The 25008-nt window shown below is 44.7% G+C and overlaps 1 protein-coding gene across 3 annotated transcripts in view; it reads left to right on the forward strand.

Moving 5' to 3' along the window:
- Positions 1-25008, forward strand: part of myo16 (myosin XVI) — a 391172-nt gene that overhangs the window by 111641 nt on the left and 254523 nt on the right. For all 3 annotated transcript variants that reach the window (XM_087987876.1, XM_087987875.1, XM_087987877.1), the window contains 2 exons: positions 15933-16057; positions 17458-17583. In XM_087987876.1, the coding sequence (XP_087844002.1) occupies positions 15933-16057; positions 17458-17583 (251 nt within the window). The remainder of the gene's footprint in view (positions 1-15932; positions 16058-17457; positions 17584-25008) is intronic.

Consider the following 25008-nt stretch of genomic DNA (forward strand, 5'->3'; position numbering starts at 1 on the left):
TATTTGTGATGTTAATCCACAACTACAGGAGCTGGGCTCCATCCTCTGCTATTATGGATGATGTGGGCGGTACATCTACCAGTATGTCACTAAATTGCTGCTGGACCTTAACATTTTCCTTTTCAATAATGGACCCTGATGCTGAAACCTGGAGCCATCCAAGCAGAGCTTGGTGAGAGTTGATGCCCAACAAACTGTTTACCCATTGAAGTGGGAGCATTTGTGTTGGTCCATCGTTCTATCTCCTTCAATGGTACTCTTTCAGATGGAATAAGCTGTTAACAGGATTCGTGATTTTAGATTACATTAGATTCCCTACAGTATGGAAACAGGCCCTTCGGCCCCAACAAGTCCACACTGACCCTCTGAAGAGTAACACACCCAGACCCATTCCCCTACCCTATATTTACCCCTGACTAACGCACCTAACACTATGGGCAATTTAGCCTGCACATCTTTGGATTGTGAGAGGAAACGAGAGCACCTGGAGGAAACCCGCACAGACACAGGGAGAATGCAAACTCCATACAGACACTTGCCTGAGGTGGAAATCAAACCCGGGTCCCTGGTGCTGTGAGGCAGCAGTGCTAACCACTCAGCCACTGTGCCACCCATTGTGATTGGGTATATCCACAGCCAGTTATCCTGTTTTTAATTATTCATTCATGGGATATGGATGTCACTGGACAAGCATTTCTGAACCATCTCTGATTGTCTACAGGGCAGTTAAGAGTCAGTTACATTGCTGTATCTCTGGAGTCAAATAAGACCAAACAAGGTAAGAACAGCAGATTTTCTTTCCTAAAGGGCATTCGTGCAACAGTTTAAGGGTCATCATTAGATTTTTAATTCCAGATTATTACTGACTTCAAGCTCCACCATCTGCCATTTTAGGATTTGAGCCCAGGACCCCTGAATGCTTCCTGCATCTCTGGATTAATGGTCTAGTGAAAATAACACCTGGGTGATCACCTCCCACTATGAATAAAATCTTGGAAAAAGAGGAAAATGGGTATGAATTAGAATCTGCAAAGTCGGAACACTATATTGACAATGACCACATTCTGGCTTCTCAAAGTTCATACATTAATGAAATAAGTTCAGGAAGTCTTACAAAGATTTTTTAATTCGGTAATGGCTGTCATTCAATGGGATCCACAACTCACAATAACCTCATTTACCAAATTACTCTACTTTCTCCACAAATAAAATTAATTCACTATAGCCAGCCTCAACATCAACGGCAGCAGGGAGTCACAGCGCAGATTCCAGACCCTCTCGATCCTTTGGGACGGGAAGTATGCGGTGTGCTTCCTGCAAGAAACCCACACTACCCCGGGAGACGAAGCCACCTGGCTCCTGGAGTGGCGAGGGGGTGTCTATATGAGTCACCTCATCCGCAGATCTGGCGGGGTGGCTATCTTGTTGGCCCCGCATTTTTAGCCGGAGATCTTGGGGGTCAGGGAGCCCGTGCCAGGCCGTTTGCTTCACCTGACGGTTCGGCTGGGGGGCGCGGTGCTTCACTTGGTGAACGTCTACGCTCCCCTGGCCGGGCCGAGGCAAGCGAGCTTCTTCGGAGAAGAGTCCGCTCATCTCGCCTCCATCGACGAGAACCAGTGCGTCGTCCTCGGGGGAGATTTTAACTGCGTCCTCGAGGGCAGGGACCACGGCGGTGCCCGTACGGGTTGGGCTTCGGGGAGGAGGTTGGGGGACTTGGTCAAGTCCTTCGACCTTGTGGACGTCAGGCGGAATCTCCATCCTGACTCTATCGCCTTCACCTTCGTGAGGCCTGGGGTTGGAGCATCCAGAATCGACCGCCTGTACGTTTCGCGGGCGTACGCCTCCTGTTTTCCGAAGACCTCCACGTGGCAGGTGTCGTGCACGGACCATCACCTGGTGTGGGCGGAACTCCTTCCGTTTGGCGCCAGGCTCGGCTCCGCGTACTGGCACTTTAACAACCTGCTGCTGGAGGACGAGCAGTTCCAGGACTCGTTTCGTCGTTTCTGGGCCGGCTGGAGAAGGAAGCGGGGAAGCTTCCCCTCCCTGAGGCTATGGTGGGACGTGGGCAAGGCTCACGTCCGCGTCTTCTGTCAGGAGTACGCGAGGGGGTCGACGAAGAGGCGGAAATCCAGGATCGGGGAGTTGGAGAGGGAGATGCTCGACCTGGAGTCACGCCTCGGTCAGCTCGACGCGGACCCGGCCCTGCGCGGGGCGTACGAAGAGAAGAAGGCTGCGCTCCAGGACCTGCAGCTTGTCGGGGCTTGGGGCACGTACGTGAGGTCGCGGATCCAGCTCCTCCAGGACCTGGACCGCGGCTCCCCCTTCTTCTACTCGCTGGAAAAAAAGCGTGGCACCCGTCAGCAGCTCCTTGTGCTGCTGGCCGACGACGGGTCCCTCGTCTCGGATCCGGAGGGCATCAGGGCCCAGGTCCGAAACTATTACACGGCTCTGTTCTCTCCAGATCTGTCCAGCGAGGATGCTCGCAGAGTTGTGTGGGAGGACCTGCCGCAGCTCGGCCCGGAGGACGCCGGAAGGCTCGACGTCACTTTAGAGGAGCTGACCGGCGCCCTCGACTGGCTCTCGAGGGGCAAAACCCCGGGGCTGGACGGGCTGACTGTGGAGTTCTTCAGGATGTTCTGGGACGTCCTGGGGTGTGACTACGCACAAATCCTGGGGGAGTGCCTAAATGCCGGAGAGCTGCCCCTTTCTTGGCGCAGGGCGGTCATCGTCCTGCTGCCAAAGAAGGGGGAGCCTTCGTTCTTTGAAGAACTGGCGTCCGGTCTCCCTCCTCAGCACGGATTACAAAATCTTCGCCAGGGTGTTGTCTTCTCGCCTGGCCTCCGTGCTGGCCCACATGATTCACCCGGACCAGTCCTACACGGTCCCGGGCCAGAGGATATACGACAACGTCCACCTGGTCCGGGACCTGATCCATTTCTGTCGATGGGGCTGGTCTGCCGAGCGCCTTCCTGTCTCTCGACCAGGAGAAGGCGTTCGACAGGGTCGATCACGAGTACCTGCTCGGGACTCTGCGGGCATTTGGGTTCGAGACGCAGTTCGTCGCCCGGATCCGACTTTTGTACGCCGCCGCAGAGTGTCTGGTTAAAGTTAATGGGTCCCTGATGGCGCCCCTTCGCTTCGGGAGAGGAGTGCGTCAAGGCTGCCCCCTGTCCGGCCAGCTGTATTCCCTGTGCATGGAGCGTTTCCTGCACGTCTTGCGGAGGAGGTTGTCGGGGCTGGTTCTGCGCGGCGCGGGCACGGGGGTGGTCCTCTCGGCCTACACCGACGACGTGTTCCTCACTTTCACCGACCCGGCTGACCTGGGGAGGATGCGCGAGTGCCAGGCCGTGTTTTCGGCAGCGTCTTCTGCCAGGATCAACTGGGCCAAATGTTCCGGACTACTGGTCGGTCCGTGGTGGGTGGACTCTCTGCCGGAGGAGTTATGGGGGTTCAGCTGGAGTACCACCCATCTCCTCTATCTGAGGAATCCTGGCCGGTGAACTCGCAGGAGCTGAAAGGCCAAAGTCTCGGCTCGTCTAGGCCGCTGGACAGGACTGCTCCGAGTGCTATCTTACAGGAGTCGAGTGCTGGTCATAAACCAGCTGGTGGCTGCCATGCTGTGGTACCGGCTGGTCACTTTGGTCCCTCCTCCTGGCTTTGTCGCTGACACCCAGAGAATGTTGGTCGACTTCTTCTGGGACAAAAAGATGCACTGGGTCACTGCGCAGGTTCGGAGTCTCCCTATTGAGGAGGGCGGTCAGTCGCTGGTGTGCATCCGCACCCAGGTCGCGACGTTCCGTCTTCAGACCTTGCAGCGATACCTTTACGTCGAGCCTCCTCCTAGGTGGTGCGCCCTGGCGACGTATTTTTTCCGCCAGGTGCGTAACCTCAACTACAACACGCAGCTCCTGTTCGTCGACCGTGACGGTTTGGAGGTCGCCCTCAAGACGCTGCCTGTCTTTTACCAGGACCTGATCACTGTCTGGAACATGGTCAAATCGCGTCGCGCCTACCCTCCGGCTGGAGTAGCGGCTGTCGTCAGGGAGCCGTTGCTCAGGAATCCGCACCTCTGTACTCGCGGGTTCGAGTGGCTGTCGGAGGGGAGGGCCGTGGCGGCGAGGGTGACCAGGGTCGGGGACGTGCTAGGTGCCGGGGGCCTGGGCTGGACGCTGCCGCAGGACATAGCGAGCAGGGCACCGGTAGACGTCCGGTACGTGGCCACCGCCATCCGACGCCTTAAAGCGGTGGTGCTCAGACCCGATGTAGTGCACCAGTTGGAGGACGCTCAAGTGTGGGGTGGGATCCTGTCCGCGCTCACCCCAGCCCAGACGGAATTTCACATTGGCCCCAAGGTCCCATACTTCCCGCGGGAGCCTGTGCCCCACAACCTGAGCCGCCTCCGGAATTTTCATTTTGTCCCTTTCAAGGATGTAAAAAGGTGGGCCCTGTATAGACTGCTGCTGCACACCGTCCACCTCTTCTCCCTCATCCACCGTCCCGACACGCCTTGACGTGCCCATTTGCCACTGGGCGTTGGGGATCCCCAGTGGAGGGCTTTCTACGCGGGAGTCCTCCCCCTTTCTCTCAGGGATCTGGGGTGGAGGGTGCTGCATGCAGCGGTCCCCTGCAACTGCAGATTGCGGTGGTTCACGGACTCCCAGCCCAACTGCTTGTCCTATGGACCACATGTATATTGGGTGTGGGCGTTTGCACTCCCTTTTTGATTTTCTCAAAAACCTCCTCCTCTGTTTTTGGTTGCACTTCAGTCCCACGCTCCTGATCTTCGGGCACCCGGTACGGAGGACGGAGGGCAGGTCTGAAGACCTCCTCGTGGGTCTGCTCCTGGGCCTGGCCAAACTGGCCATCAACAGGTCGAGGCAGCGGGCCGTGGAGGGGGTCGTTAGGGTCGACTGCCTGCCCCTCTTCCATGGTTACGTTAGGGCCCTGGTGTCCTTGGAGAAGGAGCATGCGGTGTCCACCAACACCCTGGAATTGTTCAGGGAGAGGTGGGCGCCGCAGGGAGTGGAGTGCATCATTTCCCCCTCCAACTCTATTTTGATTTAGTCCCTACTCTCCCCTTCACTGTTTTGATCACACAGCACTGCCCTTTGATGTGAAGGGCACTGCTTGTCACTGGCCACACGGGTGTTTTCCTATCTTCCTGGTGGTGGAAACTGAAAATTTGTACACCTGTTGTCTTTCACTGTGTCTTGCACCTTCACACACACAACATGGGTGTTGGTAAAATATAAGCACTACCGCAGTTAGGCAGTAGTGTGGGGATAAAGGGAAAAAAAGAAAAAAGAAAAACAAAAAAAAAATTAATTCCTGAACAAGACATTATTTTTTGGAACTTTAATAGATATTAGACTCAATACAAACTAACTTACAAATCATGAAAAGTACAAACTCTACGTTGAACATGTATGAGCATTTACAATAGAAATAATTTCATGGAGAAAGTAGGCAGTCCACTCTATTTGTATAGTCCCTGTTTCAGGCACCAATTTTTTGCAATTAATGTTCCAATCCCTTTCCTTCCTGGACTTAGTTGATTCTGACAGAGAGCATCTGCCGTGTAAAGTGAGTTCAAACTGTGCAAACTACCCTATGTGGTGCATTTTGTTTGGAAACTTCTCACCTTTCAGTTTTTATCAGCTGAGCAAGTGTAGCCTGGCCAGAAACACTTCTACGTTTGCACTTTTTCTCTTTCTGGACCATGCAGTCATTTGATAGTGGAAGAAAATTATTACAGCTCGTTTAACCATGCTTGCCAAATGCTCAGAAATCCAGCTGTCTGACTCAACTTATTTCCCAAGGTTTCCCTGTCTCTCAGGAAGCAGAAGGGTTAGAGTGGTGCTGGAAAAGCATAGCAGTAAAGGCAGCATCGGAGGAGCAGGGAAATCGACGTTTCGGGCAAAAGCCCTTCATCAGGAAAGAGGCAGAGTGCCTGAAGGGTGGAGAGACAAATGAGAAGTGGGTGGGGGTGGGGAGAAAATGTTTTCACCATCTCAGGAAGCACAATACAAAGCTGACAAAATCCCGAGGATCATCTCTGGATGCTTGCCTGACATGGTTCCATTGTTGGTGTATTATACCAGAAGTGGGTCAGATACATAGAGATTGCTTAAAGAAGGTGGGCATGGGATTAGCATAGGTAAAAACAAGGACTGCAGATGCTGGAAACCAGAGTCTAGATTAGAGTGGTGCTGGAAAAGCACAGCAGGTCAGGCAGCATCTAAGGAGCAGGACAATCGACGTTTCGGCAAAAGCCCTTCATCAGGAATAGAGGCAGAGTGCCTGCAGAGTGGAGAGATAAATGAGAGGGGGTTGGGGAGAAAGTAGCATAGAGTACAATAGGTGAATGGGGGTGAGGATGGAGGTGATAGGTCAGAGAGGAGGGTGGGGAAAGGTAGCAAAGAGTACAATGGGTGAGTAGGGGTGGGGATGAAGGTGATAGGTCAGAGAGGAGGGTGGAGTGGATAGGTGGAAAGGAAGATAGGCAGGTAGGACAAGTCATGAAGGCAGTGCTGAGCTGGAAGGTTGGAACTGGGGTGAGGTGGGGGAAGGGGAAATGAGGAAACTGGTGAAGTGCACATTGATGCCCTAGGGTTGAAGTGTTCCGAGGCGGAAGATGAGGCGTTCTTCCTCCAGACATTGGGTGGTGAGGGAGCGGTGATGGAGGATAATTAAATGGCCAATTGAGTCAATATTCCAAGTGAATGGGATTCTTGAGGTACCTTAGGGCAGAGGTAGGTCACTGAGTGAGGATCCATGGCCTAAATATGAGGCCATACACACAGAATGCATGGCCCCACTGATCTCCATGTTTTTGCCCCACTTTTTTTTAATATTTCTTTCAGTCTTAACAAGACAGAACTCCTTGAGGTCTTCTGATTATCTCAACCACAGCTACCTCCCCTGATGGTTCCTCAGAGCTGCCGACCCCCTGGACATGACGAGGACACTGCATGCTATCTTTAATTAGCCAATTAGAGGCACCCAATGGTAACATTTCTGCTCCACTGCCAGTATTTGTAAGCTTGGAACCCACTGTTATTCCAAATGTCAGCGTGCTGGTACACTATTGCTAAGAATTGATACTACTTTGATCAGTAATTAGGTTTATCTTTCTCCATTTTTGAATATGGTTATAACAGTTGAAATTATCCAGACCTTTGACAACAAATGTATGTGAATCATGGCTTAAAAGACAGCAGCCAGATCTTTCACAAGTTCTACCTCTGCTTCTCTCAGTAATCTTACAGCACCTCCGTTTTGTCTTGGTGACTTATCCATTTTAAAAACTTCCAGCCTTTCTACAGCTCCACAATTTTTAATCATGCAGTATGCCCTCCAACAACCTTTTCAATCACCTTGGCCTTGGTAAAATCCTTTTCCTTGGTAAATGCCAATTTGAACTCCTTATTTGTACTTTAATTATACCTTCTATATCCAACAATAAATATCTATTGTGATCTCTAACAGCCCTGCTGATGCTCTGACAACATTTCTTCCATTTATAGCTCCACATTTTATAAATGGAAAACGTAAATCATTGTTGGTTCATGAATACAAATAGACTTGCTTACAAGATATTTTCAAATCAACCTGTTCACCTCGAGCAAATGGGACTTGTATCCAGATCTCCTAGCTCAGATATAGAGCACCACCACTGCACCACCAGAACCCTTTATAGCTTTCATTTATACTAACAATATTGCTGAGGATGTAATCTGTGAAATTTGTGCTTGTGTTCATTTGTGGTCTCCTTGTTGTGTCTTTTTTATTTTTAACTCCTGAGTGCAAATGCACCAATCACTCATGGGATTGGTAAACTCAAATATGGTTCTTTATTCTGAAGATGAAGAAGCAATTCTGCAGTTTTGGAGAGTTCTTGATGATGTTTCTTACTTGAATGTCTGCACAGTCATTTCAGATTCACTCAAGACCAATTATCATGTATTGCACTACATCGGGTGAGTCTCACCCACCCACTGATGGGTGAGTCCAGAACCAGAGGACACAGTTTAAGAAAAGGGGTAGGCCATTTAGAACAGAGTTGAGGAGTAACATCTTCACCCAGAGAGTGGTGGGTGCATGGAATGCTCTGCCCCAGAAGGCAGTGGAGGCCAAGTCATTGGATACTTTCAAGAAAGAGATGGATAGAGCTCTTAAAGGTAGTGGAATTAAGGGTTATGGGCCTAAGGCAGGAACAGGATACTGATTGTGGATGATCAGCCATGATCATAATGAATGGTGGTCCTGGCTCGAAGGGCCAATGGCCTACTCCTGCACCTATTGTCTATTGTCTATATTATTTGCTGTCTGTTGATGTGCATAGAATAATAACCAATCTACTTAAAGATGTATCACTCTAATTGCACTCAGTGATGCTTACATGGTTCTTTATGTTACACAGTTATTTACTTACACTTGAATTAGTATTTGTTAGAATTCTGTTGTTCAAATCCATACATAATCATGTAGAAAGCTTAACTTATACCAAGAAAGGAACAGCTGTTCCATCAAATTGGTTGAAAAGGTGATGATTTGATTTGATGCTGTAGTGTGTTGCAAAATCAATCCTGTGTATTTACAACTATTAATTTAATTGATTACCATTGAATTTCAGCCACTGAAGAAAGACTAGTTCTCACCTCAGCACTATATCTATATCTTTTAGTTGATACTACGCAATTGAAATTCCCATGAAAAACAGACACCAAGATTTAAAACATTACTGTATAAATTTAAAGCCTTGCGTTCTGGTCCTTAATAGGAACAAAAAGACTGTGCCTAGATACAGTAGAATCTGCAGAACCTGGAATGTTATTTGAATGTTTTTTATCCTTACCCTATGAACTTCTCAATAACCAGAGGACTCTAGATTTGGCATTAACGCCCTGTTTCTGTGGGGACATGTCCACACTTTATCTGTAGAATCTTGATTTTGAATTCTTCCCACTGACTTGCCTCTGAATTTGCTTCAGAGTCCACTTCTTGCCAGATCATTTCTTAGCTTTGGAAAATTTGCTTTCTCTCAATTTGCTCCTGTACCATCATTGTTCCTTTCCATAATGCTAATTCTTACTGTATTAGAATCACTACCTCCAAAAATTAACACCTACCTCTTCTTCATCCACTTCACCCAAGTTCATTCCTAAAGAACAAATCTAGAATGACAACCTCTGCTGTTCATCTTATGTGCTGACTAAACAAAACCCTCTTGAATGCACATCAAGAATTTGTACTGTCTATGACTTTCACTCTGTCTGTATCCCAGTTGATATTTAGTTTTTCCCTGTTGATTTGCATTCAAATATTTGCCTGTGTATATTCTGCTCTCACCCTCTCCCACTATTTGATAGTTGATAGCACATAACTAAAAGTAAAAGTGAAGTTGTCATTGCCTTATCAGACCATAGGACTGCTCTCTAATTAGAAAGAGATGACTAGTGGTAATTTAACCTGAGGATCCTACACCTCAGAAGAAGGGAAAGGTTGAAAAGGAGAGTCCTTCATGGTAACCTCAATTGGTTCGGGAATTAGACCCACACTACGTTGGCATCATTCTGCATTGCAAAGCCAGGCATCCACCCAACTGCACTCACCAATTCCCAATTCTAATAGTGTGTCTGTTCCCTTTTTTGTTTCTGAGTGCAACCCATATTACCTCATTTGATTAATCATTTAGTACATCATTCCTCCTCATGGCTGTGATTAATTCTTTAAGCCAGTAATGCTACACACTCACATTTCTTATTTCCTTCTCTATCCTGACTGAAAACTCCTTATCCAGGAATATCGATGATGTAGAAATGCTGGCTTGGATTGACATGGACAAAGCCACGGTTCATACAACACCAGGTTATAGACCAACAGGTTTATTAGGCTTTCAGAGCACTGATCCTTCATCGGGTGAAAGCTTGTGATTTTAAATCAACCTGCAGGGATATTAAGCTGTCATTCTCATCATTCTTTAAGCTAAGTTTCCACGAAGCAATGATCTCATTTGTTCTATCTTTTGCAGAACCAGTATGAATGCCCCAGAAATCTGATGCTCACTCTCCGACATTAGCTTTACAGCTGCATGTTCAATCACTGAATCCTCTTATTCCTATGCACATGAGCAGGTACAAGGAGTCAAACTGAGATTGCTGCTTTAGAGATCCTGCCTTTCAATATCCTAACTAGCTCCCAGAAAATCTGCTTTCAGGATATCCCCAATCCTACCTAAGCCATTCGTACCAAAGTTGACCATAGCCTCTAGCTTATCATCTTCCCCAAAAGAATGTCCTTTTGGTGCTCCTGTTTCTTGGCATCAAGAAGGCAACAGACCCTTCAGACGTCAAACTGATGGCCTCAGAGAAGCCTTTTTGATCTTGACTATGGAATCCCTTATCACTGTTGTTTTTTGTATTCCTTCTTTCCCCAACCCACTTCCCTAGCTGAGCTGTCCATGGTTCTGGACTTGACTTTAACTCGACTCTCCCAATGAATTATTGCCTTCACCAGTAGCTGAATGGAATATCAATTATTAAGCAAGATAGGCTCAGAATATTCTTGCATGCCTGATGGTTACCCATTCTGACTCTATATTCCCTTCTAATCTGTAGTATGACCACCTCCCCAGACATGTTCAATGTAGCTAAGTGTGAGGTGATTCACTTTAGAAAGAGTAACAAAAAGATGGGGTACTGGGCTAATGGTCGGATATTTGGTAGTGTGGATGAGCAGAGGGATCTTGGTGTCCATGTACACAGATCTTTGAAAGTTGCCACCCAGGTAAATAGTGCGGTGAAGAAGGCATATGGCATACTGGCTTTTATTGGTAGAGGAATTGAGTTCCGGAGTCCTGAGATCATGTTGCAGTTGTATAAGACTCTGGTGCGGCTGTATCTGGAGTATTGTGTGCAGTTTTGGTCGCCATACTATAGGAAGGATGTGGAGGTACTGGAATGGGTGCAGAGGAGGTTTACCAGGATGTTGCCTGGTATGGTAGGAAGATCGTATGAAAAAAGGCTGAGGCACTTGGGGTTGTTTTCATTGGAGAAAAGAAGGTTTAGGGGTGACTTGATAGAGGTGTACAAGATGATTAGGGGTTTAGATAGGGTTGACCGTGAGAACCCTTTTCCACGTATGGAGTCAGCTATTACGAGGGGGCATAGCTTTAAATTAAGGGGTGGTAGGTATAGGACAGATGTTAGGGGTAGGTTCTTTACTCGGCGAGTCGTGAGTTCATGGAATGCCCTGCCAGTATCAGTGGTGGACTCTCCCTCTTTATGGGCATTTAAATGGGCATTGGATAGGCATATGGAGGATAGTGGGCTAGTGTAGGTTAGGTGGGCTTGGATCGGCGCAACATCGAGGGCCAAAGGGCCTGTACTGCGCTGTATTCTTCTATGTTCTATGTTCTATGATATATACATAATATGTTGTCCTCTGCTTCGCCAATGCAGAACAGCGATTCTAGATTTGTGGAGCAGATGGCACATCCTGGAGGTAGTATACATGGTTTGTCCACATCCTTACCTGTATCATAGCATGTACACTCCAATTGACCAAGCTGACCTGTATTCTTAAAATCTATTTATAATATATCAAAGAATATCAGAAAATTATGAGTATTCACCAATTAGTTGTTTCCCCTAGCTAGATTAACAACCAATTACATCATCAGTTACCGTTGAAGCCTCCCTATCTGTGCTTTGTTCGAGTGTTCAGATCATTCCCTCTTCATGCTGTTTTCAAGCTCTCTCACCATTTCACCCTCGTGCTGTTACTCACTTAGAAAAACAAGTCTTTCATGGAGATTGGGCTTGATGAGTGCTCTCAGGGGCTGAAACTGAAGTGCTACAAAGCCACTCTAAAGGCTTCACTCAAGCCTTTTTGATTTCTATTGTGTTTGAGCCCAGGCAGAGCTTCCCAGGATCACTGACCATGGTGTAATGAAATAGAAAAGCAGTATAGCTCCTTGTCGAATGAACCACCTGCCAGGAGTGGAAAGAAACTGCAATTGGAAGGAATGTTAAATCAATACCAAAAATTCATCATCTGTGGTATGTTCCACTAGACAATAGACACAGATTGGTCTTCATAGCCATCTACAACCCATCAGAGCAGAACCAATGACCCCAAATGATGAACATGTTCATCTTTGCCACAACTTAAAAAAAGCAAGGAGGTCATTCTGAGATTTATTGCAAATAAAAAGGATTCCATTGTTTAAACTATCTAGATAACGTGGGGCCATATGAAATAAGTCATGCAAGTCAATGCCTGGTATCCGAGCAGGTAATGATACCTTCATTCTCAAATAGTCCACAGTTCCATCCACAAGGGAGACGCCACAGCAAAACAAATGGTGGCTCCGGGCTGCTAGGAAATGTTCATTGATCACATGGCTGCTTAAAAATATTTTTCTTGCCTCTTCACCAATCCTCACTCTCAGTTCTTTACCCAATCTTTTTTAGATTAGATTACTTACAGTGTGGAAACAGGCCCTTCGGCCCAACAAGTCCACACCGACCCGCCGAAGCGCAACCCACCCACACCCCTACATTTACCCCTTTTAACATAACACTACGGGCAATTTAGCATGGCCAATTCACCTGACCTGCACATCTTTGTGACTGTGGGAGGAAACCGGAGCACCCGGAGGAAACCCACGCAGACACGGGGAGAATGTGCAAACTCCACACAGTCAGTCGCCTGAGTCGGGAATTGAACCCGGGTCTCTGGCGCTGTGAGGCAGCAGTGCTAACCACTGGGCCACCGTGCCGCCCTCGCAATCTTAACTTTGCATTTTGTAATTAATGATCCTCTTTCAAGTGAAACCCAATGCTCCTCATCCAATTCATCCCTCAAAATTTTGAACATTTCTATTAGAGCAGAAGGGTTAAGGAGAAATCTCAGACAGCAATTCACTCATCTCTGCATCTACCATTTTGTTAAATCTACTGCATAGCTTCTCCAAGGTCTTGACATGGTAGCTTAGCAATTAATTTGTTAATTTCCAGTTTTAATAAAAATTTCAGGTTATTAGTGTTTATCTGGAGCGAATTTCTTTCTAACATATCATTTAGTCTTTGAACATTTTTATTAGTATCACTTTCATGCAGGTTTTGCGGTCCATTTTGACATGATTTACATTAAATTTAGCTTCTGGTGCGAGTACATAAGCAACTAAAACTAAAACTCAGGAATTAATTCAATGAGAGCAGCCAGTTAAATTAATGTAGCGATTTAAATACCAAATGGTTACAGGTGCTATCAAAAATATCTGCTTTAGTTCTTTTTCTGAGAAGTAAAGTCAGTCTGCAAAACAGATTGAACTTTAAAATCCTGCAGCAGAGATTGAATAATTCAAGAAATGTTTGAAATGCTGCCAATAACACTTCAGTGGACAGAAATGATGTGCAAAGTGTTGGAAGCTGGTGGTGAAAGGTTTTCTGTTTTATTACTTATAAAAATATGAATAGAAGAGAGCTTCGACACCCTGATTAAATTGTCAGGTTGGATGTATTCTCGCAGTTTTTGCCACATAATCTGCTACTACAGCCTACCTATTGGTTGCACACACAACATTATATGTTGCACAGCTAACCTACATGAAGTGACAAGCAATTCCTTTTGTCACCTGTTTGGATTATTCTGATTTGCCAGTCAAACGATCTTCATGTTGGACATTACTTGATTTTTACATAAAGTTACATAGAGTCTGAAGTGCAAAAACAAGATTCTGAACTTAAAGCTTGCCTTTATGCTTTCCATAAGCATTCCATCATCCCTTTTCATCTAATCCTACCTGTATACAGAGGAACCTCAATTATCTGAAGGACACAGGTAGGGAGCATTTTGTTTGGTTAGATTAGATTAGATTAGATTAGATTAGATTAGGTGCCACCGTGGGTGGCACGGTGGCACAGTGGTTAGCACTGCTGCCTCACACTGCCAGAGACCCGGGTTCAATTCCCGCCTCAGGCGACTGACTGTGTGGAGTTTGCACAATCTCCCCGTGTCTGCGTGGGTTTCCTCCGGATGCTCCGGTTTCCTCCCACAGTCCAAAGATATGCAGGTCAGGTGAATTGGCCATGCTAAATTGCCCGTAGTGTTAGGTAAGGGATTAAATGTAGGGGTATGGGTGGGTTATGCTTTGACGAGTCGGTGTGGACTTGTTGGTGTGAAGGGCCTGTTTCCACACTATAATGTAATTACTTACAGTGTGGAAACAGGCCCTGCGGTCCAACAAGTCCACACCGACCCTCCGAAGAGCAACCCACCCAGACCCATTCCCCTACACCTAACACTAGGGGCAATTTAGCATGGCCAACTCACCTAACCTGCACATCTTTTGGACTGTGGGAGGAAACCGGAGCACCCGGAGGAAACCCACGCAGACATGGGGAGAATGTGCAAACTCCACACAGACAGTCGCCCAAGGTGGGAAGTCAACCCGGGTCTCTGGTGCTGTGAGGCAGCAGTGCTAACCACTGTGCCACCGTGCCGCCCACAGAATGTCGGATAATCAAATGCCGGATAACATTGTTAGCCAAACATCGGGACATTGCAATCTTGTTCGGATAATCGGAAATTCAATTAATCGAATGCTGGATAATTGAGGTGCCTCTGTGTCCTTCTGTTTCTTTTTCCCTTCCACGTTTATCTCCATGTTTTTTAAGTATTATATACTTCTACAACTTTTTGTGATAACATTCTTATCATTGGGTAAAGATGTTTCTTCTGAATTTCCTGTTGCATTTACTCGTGACTATTTTATACATATCCCATCATTAATATCATCAACTTCCATCTCTGAAAATCACTGCACACCACCTTTGCCTCAGCTCATCTGTTAATAAAATTCTCATTTTAAGTTGAATCAAATCCCATTTGTCCATTATTACTGCGTTTAATGTCCATGCATTGGTTACCAGTCTAACAATGCCTTAATTTGAACAATTCATTCTTGTTTTCAAAATTTTTACATATCATCACATCTCCCTATTCCTGTAATATCTTTCAGCCCGACAAACCTGAAAGTGATGAATGTTGTATTTCTATATATTTCAGACAGAGAGATGGAAGATCAGCCATGATCTGATTGAATGATTAGATTAGATTCCCTACAGTGTGGAAACAAGCCCTTGGCCCAACAAGTCCACACCGGCCCTCCGAAGAGTAACCCCCCCCTTCACCTCTGACTAATGCACCAAACACTCTGGGCAATTTAGCATGGCCAATTCACCTGACTTTCATATCTTTGGACTGTGGGAGGAAACCAGAACAAACCCACACCGACATGGGGAAAATGTGCATACTCCACACAGACAGTCACCCAAGGCTGGGATCAAACCTGGGATCCTGGTGCTGTGAGGCAACAGTGCTAACCACTGAGCCACTGTGCCGTCAAGTGGTGGAACAAAGCGATAAATAGCCTTCTCCCATTTCTACTTCTGCATCCCTCTACTTGTTTCAGCTGTACATTCCCAATTTTTTCACTTCATCATTCTTGGCCATGCCCTCAGCTGCTTTAAGCTACTCGCACTGTACCTTTCAGTAAGCTGCTCCTCAAAACCTATATCTGCCATCAAGCCTATCTGTCCTATCATCTTCTTAGAGTCATAGAATCATAGAGTCATACAGCACAGAAACAGCCTCTTCATTCCAACCAGTCCATGCTGACCATAATCCTAAATCAAACTAGTGCCACCTGCCATATCCTTTCATGATTTGCTTTCAAATTTTGCATATAAAAAATTCTGGGAGAAACTTGGGTTATAATTTCTTTAATGAAATAGTAATTTTTTTTTAGTAAACCTTTTGAAGCTTAACTTTGTCTTGCAGGAAGATCATAAGCAACATTTCTCAATTGTGTTCTCATTGTGTTGCCAGTTATTCATGTTTAATTCAAATGTTACCGTACACAGGAGTTGATGCAAATTCTTTGCGACAGATGAAGATGCAACGTCCTTCCAAAATGTTGGCAGATGTTAGGAATCTTTTGGCACTTGGTGGGAATGTCAATCAAATGAATGATGAAGGAGTCACACTGGTAAAAAAATTTCTGCTTCAACCTAGCTCAGTGCACCATTCTTGACTAATCATTTTACCTTTTCATTTGCTGCTACATCATTGACAAAGCGATAGTTTATTACATGCATTATCAAAATGTAAACTGTTGGTGCACCCATGCCTGATAGATACTGAGTTGTCCACATAAGCTTCTAGATTCCCTACTAATCTCTGCAGCACTCTGGGGCTAACTAGGAGGTTTCTGGGCACTTCCTAGTTAGTCCAATCATTTTTGGGATTTTTGTCAATGGCACTAGGTATGTCCAAAATGTCAAATATTCCACTATTTCACTGGTGTGCTGTTTGGGGTGGGGGTGTCATGCTGCAGAGTAAATTTTTCAAATTAAATTCACTCAAAGAAATTTGTGTGTGTGAGTATGAAGAAATCAGCATTAAAATGCTTCCAATTTATAGAGTCATAGAGATGTACAGCATAGAAACAGACCCTTCTGTCCAACCCATCCATGCCGTCCAGATATCCCAATCCAATCTAGTCCTACCTGCCAGCACCCAGCCCATATCCCTCCAAACCCTTCCTATTCATGTACCCATCCAAAAGCCTTTTAAATGTTGCAATTGTACCAGCCTCTACCACTTCCTCTGGCAGCCCATTCCATACATGTACCACCCTCTGTGTGAAAACGTTGCCCCTTAGGTCTCTTTTAAATCTTTCCCCTCTCACCCTAAACCAATGCCCTCTAGTTCTGGACTCACCCACCCCAGGGAAAAGATTTTGTCTATTTATCCTGTCCATGCCCCTCATAATTTTGTAAACCTCTGTAAGGTCACCCCTCAGCCTCCAACGCTCCAGGGAAAACAGCCCCAGCCTGTTCAGCCTCTCCCTGTAGCTCAAATCCTCCAACTCTGGCATCATCCTTGGAAATCTTTTCTGAACCTTTTCAAATTTCACAACATCTGGGTTTCTTTAACTTTAGCGTCCTCCTTCAAATTGATTTGATGAGACTGACAACATAAATCGATCAATGTTCTATTTGAAATGTTTGAAAAATAAATTCCTAGGATACTTTTGGGGTCTGAACTAATTCATATTTAGGGATCGCTGATCTTACAGCTTATGTTGGTAGTAGCTTTGAAATCATCTAAATACCTAAAATGGTCTGCTGGCAGTGCCTGCAGTTATGATGTTGTTTCTCATCTTGTACTTGTGTGCATAAGATAATCTAAGCTTTAGCTAATTGTGAGTAAAAGAGCATATTCTCCAAGGACCAACTGGTAATAACCACTTAATTTCCTTTATAATCCACTCCTTGGCAATCTCCTAACATTAATTATGTACTGATCTACTATGTTTATGTAAGATTTCATAGTTATCTGTTTGGTTTTCATACATTGCTTATTAATGTATTAATTTTATTACAGTTACATATGGCATGTGCTAGTGGCTACAAAGATGTCTCCACCCTACTACTTGAGAATAAAGCTGACACTGATGTCACTGATAACTGCTACTGGACACCACTTCACCTAGCTGCAAAATATGGACAGGTAAATAAAGGTTTTAACTCTGCCTACATGGCCTCTCACAAGACAGATTAAAGCCTTTTTAATGAACATTTGTGATTGTATTTCCTGCAGAAATAGGAAAAAAAGTCTGGAAAGCATTATTGCTGATTATGAAAACCAAGTAAACTTTCTCTGTCTCCTGATCATCAGTAAAGAGATTCACATTTTGTTCCTGCGAAGCAAGGCTTTTGAGGGAATAGTCATAATAAGTATGTTTATTACATAGTAGCAATCATTTATGTGTTGTGTTGTGCACCATTGTCAGTATATCAGTACTGTATATTTTAAAGACACACTATGGCAGTACACCTGTAAGGAATGTGCACTTGACAACATTGTCATAACGCGAGGCCTAACAGTGTAAAAATCTGATTCTCCATCTTCGGGTTTGGAAAATGCTAATAGAGGTTTGTAGCCCAACAGTTAATGTGATCAGAGATACTGATTTATCTGTGAATGTAAATGTTGGTAAATATCAGTGGGTGGTAATAAATATCTGAAAAGTACTTCATAAACTCAAAATCCTTGCTACTTTCTATTGTTACAAAGAACAACACAGTTGGATGCAAAATCTACATCATTTAAACATGATTCAATATAATTAATCAAACTTCCCCTGCTGTTTACATATCGGCACACAACTATTTCCTATTTAAGTATGTATGCAACTTCTTTTGGAAAGTTTTTGATACTTAGGTGATAAAGTATGGTGCTAGATAAAGCACAGCAGGTCAGGCAGCATCCGAGGAGCAAAAGAGTTGATGTTTTGGGCGTAAGCTCTTCTTCAGGTCCCGACTCTCCTGCTCCTCGGCTGCTGTCTGACCTGATGTGCTTTATTCAGCACCATACTTTATCGACTCTCTCTCTCCAGCATCTGCAGTCCTCACTTTCTCCAAGTTGTTGATCCTTATACAACTAACATCTTTAATAGAGTAAAATGCTCTAACGCACTTACAACATTGAAACTAGATTTAAAAATGGAAGATATTTGAATAGATAAATCAAATGCGTAGTCAAACAGCCAGATTTGAAGCAGCATATTAAATGGTGGGGGGGGGGAGAAAAGTACAAAGCGATAAAGTTTTATGAAGGAAATTTGACTTGGCAATTAATGATGATCTGAAGATGTGGGGAAACAGAAGAGGTCAGACTTGGAGGAGCACTGAGCTTTTCAATGATTGCAGGGATGGAGGAGGCTATGGACATAGGGAGACATGACACCATGAAGAATTTGAAAATTAGGGTGAAAATGTAAAATCAAGTCATTGATGGTGAAGAATTAGTTTGAGTCAGAATATGGGCAGAATATTGGGAACACCAGAGAGAAGAACTTTGAAAGTGTCAAATCTGAGAGTAGAAAAGTCACTATAGATGTAATAGAGCAGAAATAGAGGGGAGATGTTCAGAACTGAATCTGCCTGCAACAACATTTTAGGTAGTAAATGTATAAATCATTACCTCTGCTGTAAAGTCTAAAGACTGAAATAATTGACTGCCAATGACCATCAGCACCTTCCTTTGTATTTATTGAGGAATGGCAGATGAATTTTAATTTAGATAAATATGAAGTGCTATATTTTGGAAATGCAAATCAGGGCAGGAATTATACACTTAATGATAAGGTCCTTGGGAGTATTACTGAACAAAGAGACCTTAGAGTGCAGAGTCATACTTCCTTGAAAGTGGAGTCCCATGTAGATAGGTTAGTGAAGAAGGCGTTTGGTATACTTGCTATCATTGGTCAGTGCATTGAGTATAGGAGTTGGGATGTCAATTTGGGGCTGTACAGGACATTGGTTAGGCCAGTTTTGGAATAATGAATTCAGTTCTGGTCTCCCTCCTTTAGGAAAGATGTTGTGAAACTTGAAAGGGTTCAAAAAGGATTTACAAAGATGTTGCCAGGGTTGGAAGGTTTGAGCTATGGGGAGAAGCTGAATAGGCAGGGGCTATATTCTTTGGAGCGTCAAAAGGCTGAGGGGTGACCTTATAAAATCATGAGGGGTATGGAATAGGATGAATAGCCAAGGTCTTTTCCCTGGGGTGGGAAAGTCCAAAACTAGAGGGCATAGGTTTAAGGTGAGAGGGGAAAGTTTTCAAAGGGATCTAAGGGGCGACCTTTTCACACAGAGGTTTGGTGCATGAATGGAATGATCTGCCAGAGGAAGTGGTGGAGGCTGGTGCAACTATAACATTTGAAACACATCTGGATGGTATATGAATGGGAAGGGTTTAGGGGATATGGGCCAAATGCTGACAAATGGGACTAGATTATGTTAGGATATCTAGTCGGCATGGACGGGTTGGACCCAAAGGTCTGTTTCTGTGCTGTATATCTCTATGACTCTATGGTTTGACTCAAATCGCTGACCCTTTTTGAACTGATTTAGGTGAAAGATCTATACTAATATGAACGCTGCTTAATTTCAAAATTAATCGTTCTCACCTTGCCCCAGAATTCTACTCTTTTTTCCTACTTTTGTAGATTATTGTGCACAGTGTCAGTATAAGAGGGGGCATAAAGAGAAGGAGCTATTCTCTATTACAGTTATAAGCGTAATCAAAGACTTGTCAAAAGCTCCATGTATTATATGCAATAATATAAAATAAAGCAAATAATTTGTAGTTATTTCAAAGTTCTATATTGGTGCATTTAAAAAAAAATGTATAAATCCTGTTCTGTTTATATTAAACACTGAACATGATATTTCAGTCGAATGAACATAGAGGTAATATACATTGAAATTGTTCATTTAATGTAAAATCTCTCAAGGTGCTTCAAGGATGAACAGATTCAAAACCCATGCTATGGCAGAAAATGAGAAATTTGGAGTACTGATTAAAATCATTACTTTGAAAAGTTATTTTTTTAAAGAGGAACAGATCTTTTCTAATCAATGTTTTCAAAGATGTTATTACACGCCTCTGGAGCAGGTGGAATTTGAACTCTGGTCTAGAGGTACAAGCATTACCACTGCACCACAGGAACCCCTTAGACGAGAGGCACCAGAAGAGAATAAAGAATAGAGAATAAAATGGTATTTATATTTCAAGTCCAGTTCTGGGGAAGGGTCACTGGACCCAAAATGTTAACTCTGATGTCTTTGCACAGATGCTGCCAGACCTGCTGAACTTTTCCAGCAATTTCTGTTTTTGTTTCAGACTTCCAGCATTCCCTTCTGGTTTTTAACAAGTGATTTATATTTGGATTAATTCCAATGACAATTGAAGAAAATAAGAAAATATCATGAAATATCTTTCTAGTATTTTGTAGATGTCACTTACTCCTGAATAGAATTGAACCATTGAAGTCTCTTTAATGCATTCATATTATCAGCACATTTTGTGTGTCAATTAATGGATTGGTGTTATTCCATTTTTGGGTCAATTTACTTTCTTATGGTTGTGCCATGCTATAGATCATTAAAAGAAATAGCCAATGTTCCATTATTTGGGATATACCTTTCTATTCGCTGAATTGAAATGGTGCACTGGCTTCCTGGGACTGCATTCCCTCTGCTAAAAGTTCCAGGGGTGGAGAGCTCACTGAGGTGAACACTGGCTGTTTCAGGGATAGTTGCCTGAAGGTGGGATTTCCACTCTGGCAGGGACAGGAAGTTCCACTATACGGAGCTGGTGCTCAATCAAAGGCTGGCATTGCCCGAGTGTTTTGGAACAGAGACATGCAGCATTGGATCAGAATTTGTGCATGTGTTTGAGAGTCTTGCCGGCTTTTGAGATCACAGAACCTGGTGAGGGGTTTGTGGGATTGAGTTTGAGAAGCAATGAGGGAAAAGCAACCTGGAGGAGATAACATCTTGGAGGATCATCCAATGTGCCTCCTTTATAGATGCCCCATTTCACCCACCTACTGCCAGCTAGTACAACAGCCTCCTGGCCTAGTTGAGTAGACTGTACCCTACTCTGATTAAATCCTGGCTGCAGCAGGATGAGGACCTTAAGTGGACATGTGGAACCCAATTAAGAAGTCTTAATTATCCCTGTCGGACACCACAACCCTCATCCCAGAGCAGACAAGTTCACAACTCAAACTAACGCTATACACTACTACCCTCCCTAGAGGCAAACTGCTCCCTTTACCTTCTACACCTGACATTCCCCGCCCAGACCCCAAACCAACACCCCAATCCTTACACTGAATCTGACAGCCACTGGCTCAACTGTTCCCTTTCCCTGACACCACCTCTTCATCCACATAACCAGCCAACAAAATCAGAAATTGTGGAAGAACTCAACAGGTCTGACAATATTTGTGGAGAGAAAGCAGACTTAAATATTTTGGACCCAGTGACTCTTCTTCAGAACTGATAGAACTAGGAAAAGATTGGGATATATGCGAGAGAAGGGTTGAGGGTGAGAGAGTAAAGATAGGTAGAACTGGAGCCCAGAGTGGGAGAAAAACAGTTAGTCAGACAAAGGAATGGGTAAAGGTCAGACTGGGAGAATCAATAGCTGCTAATGAGGGCCATTTATGGCTGTCAATAGGTATTTTGTGGTAGTAGTCCATGTGATGAAAAGGCATGGTGTGTGGGGGTTGGGATAAGGATATGGAAGGAGGTGCACAAGCCCTAAAACTGTTGAACTTGATATTGAGTCCAGAGGTATGCAGAGTTCCCATGTGGAAAATGAGGTGCTGTTCTTCCTAGCTTGCTCTGAGCTTTGAGGGAGCACTGCAGCAAGCTTGAGACAGAGAACTTGGCCAGGAAACAGGGTGGTGCATTGAAATGGCAGGCAACTGGAAACTCAGGGTCACATTTGCAGACAGAACGTAGGAGTTCTGCAAAGTGATAGCCCAGTTTGTTTCCCCAGTGTAGAGACCACATTATCAGAAGCAAATACAGTGGAGTAGATTGAGTGAAGTGTAGATAAATTGTTGCTTCACCATTGCATGGGAAGCCACACCCCATCCACCTGTCAAACTTGATACACCACCTCTCGCCTTGAGCAGACAATTCCATCCAGGGCCATGATCCATTGCTGTACCTCACCAGCATGCTAACTCTTGCCCTAGCTCCAACCACTTGGCTGATCTGAAAATCACTAGCCCCAAAAGAACAACATTCCCCAGTTGGAACCTTGTCACTGCCCCAAGCCTGACTACCTCACCCCTTGCCAGCCTGACTCAGTGTCCTCTCCTCCACTCCTGACCCAACATATCCCTCCCATCTTTTAGACCTGATTCCACTCCCCTCAACTTGTCAACACACCCAGACAGAGCTGCAAATCTTTGACAGTAAACCTATCCTAAACCCTCATTCAAGTACATGACAACTTGGCATCTAGCCTACCCACCAGGCACACCACCCACCTGTTATACCACTGACCAGGCACAGCACCCACCTGGTACACACTGACCAGGCACAACACCCATCTGGCACACCATTGACCAGACACACCACCCACCTGGCACACCACCTACTGGGCACAACACCCACCTGTCATGCCACCTACCAGGCATACCACCTACTGGGCATACCACCCATCTGGTACACCACCTACTGGGCACACCATCCACCTGGCACACCACCTACTGGGCATACCATCCATCTGGTACACCACCCACCTGGCACACCACCCACCTGGCACACCACCTACTGGGCACACCACCCACTGGGCACACCACCCATCTGGCACACTACCTACTGGACATACCACACATCTGGTACACCACCTACCGGGCACACCACCCACCTGGCACACCACCCACCTGGCACACCACCTACCAGGCACACCACCCACCTGGCACACCACCTACTGGGCACACCATCCACCTGGCATACCACCCACCTGGCATGCTAATTCTGCTCTTAAAATGAGCCGTTAAAATGTCTGACTGTGCTGCTGGACATTTAGATCTCAGAACATGGTGTGCTATCTGCTGCACCATGGGACATGGTTTTGTTTGCTGATTTGCTTTGTTTCTGGATTCCTGAGCAGGTTTGAAACAGCACGTCCATCTCTAAGAATCTCTGACATAAAGTGGATGCGACGTGAGTGGGTATTCTTGATCTCCTTGAGATCAGAAATCAGGTTTCTGACTCTGACAGGAATATCTAGGCTAAACTCTTTACTAATGTAACTTATACGTTATAGCAAAAGGTAAAAATACTGTTCATCCTCTAACAGCCTTAATCAAATAAACCTTTTGATTTAGGAGAAAGTGAGGACTGCAGATGCTGTAGATCAGAGTTGAGAGTGTGGTGCTGGAAAAACACAGCAGGTCAGGCAACATCTGAGGAAGGGCTTTTGCCTGAAACGTCGATTCTCCTGCGCCTCGGATGCTGCCAAACCTTTTGATTTAGTCTAGAAATGAGGACTGTTTCTCACACCACAGACAATGTCATTTCAATTTAGTAAGCTCCTGTTTCTTTGTCTAAATTTCTGATGATTGATAATTTGTATTTTTTATTCTAATGCCCCATCAGGAGCAGTTTCACAGGATTGTGTTTGCCTCCGAGCCAAAAATCCAGGTTCAAGTCCTGTGTGCCATAACATGAGTAAACAAGTTGGTTAAAAATAACCAGAAGTGAGAATTGGGGCAACATTCTACCCCAATCATTAAACAGTAGTGGTTCCATTTGCAGCACATAGGACTATCATTAGCTAACATTTCTTGGTCATTGATTCCTGATAAGGACTGCAATGAAGAACTAATGATGTGTTAAATTGATTGATGATTTTCAGTTGATTATTCAAAAGGGCATGTGAGAGTTATATGTCAAACTGTGCTCTCAAAACATTGCTTATTGATCCAGATCATAAAATGGTAATTGTGTGATCCAGTGAAACATGGTCACGATAGAGTGATTTTCGTGGTTTCGTAAATGCAATTCTGATTGCATTGATGGTAATAATGTCTTTTGGATGAAATGTTAAACCACCTTTAGTTATGCCTGTATTACAGTACAATGGAACCTTCAGAAAAGACCACAAACTCTAAATGTCTTGGTCCTCAGCCAATCACACAGATCATATATTTTGTTGTAATTGTTGGATCTTGCTGTACTGAAATTGGCTGGCACGTTTGCCTCCAAAATAGCAGTGATTGCATTTGAAAAGTAGTTCACAGTGTGTAAAACACTTCGGAACATTCTGAGGATGTTGAAAAGTGTTATATAAGTGCATTCATTTTTATACATTCTATTTTACCCCACTAAAGATATTTTAAAATTCGTATTCAGAGATGTGTTTTAATCTCTGTTGTCCCTGGAGGACAGCATTTCAGCCAGGAAGACATATTTGAACTTCCTGATAAGATTAAAATCTACTTTAAATTCTCCTGAGATGCAATAACCTGGCGTTTGCAATAATAAAAAGTGCTGAGGCTTGTTGCAGTGGAAAAGTAAATAGAGTAGTGACCTCCAGCAACTATGTATGTATTTAAACCTA

The sequence above is a fragment of the Chiloscyllium plagiosum genome, unplaced genomic scaffold (genome assembly GCF_037043375.1).
Source record: "Chiloscyllium plagiosum isolate Xiang-an unplaced genomic scaffold, Cpla_swu_hap1 HiC_scaffold_6, whole genome shotgun sequence".
NCBI classification, from domain to species: Eukaryota; Metazoa; Chordata; class Chondrichthyes; order Orectolobiformes; family Hemiscylliidae; genus Chiloscyllium; species Chiloscyllium plagiosum.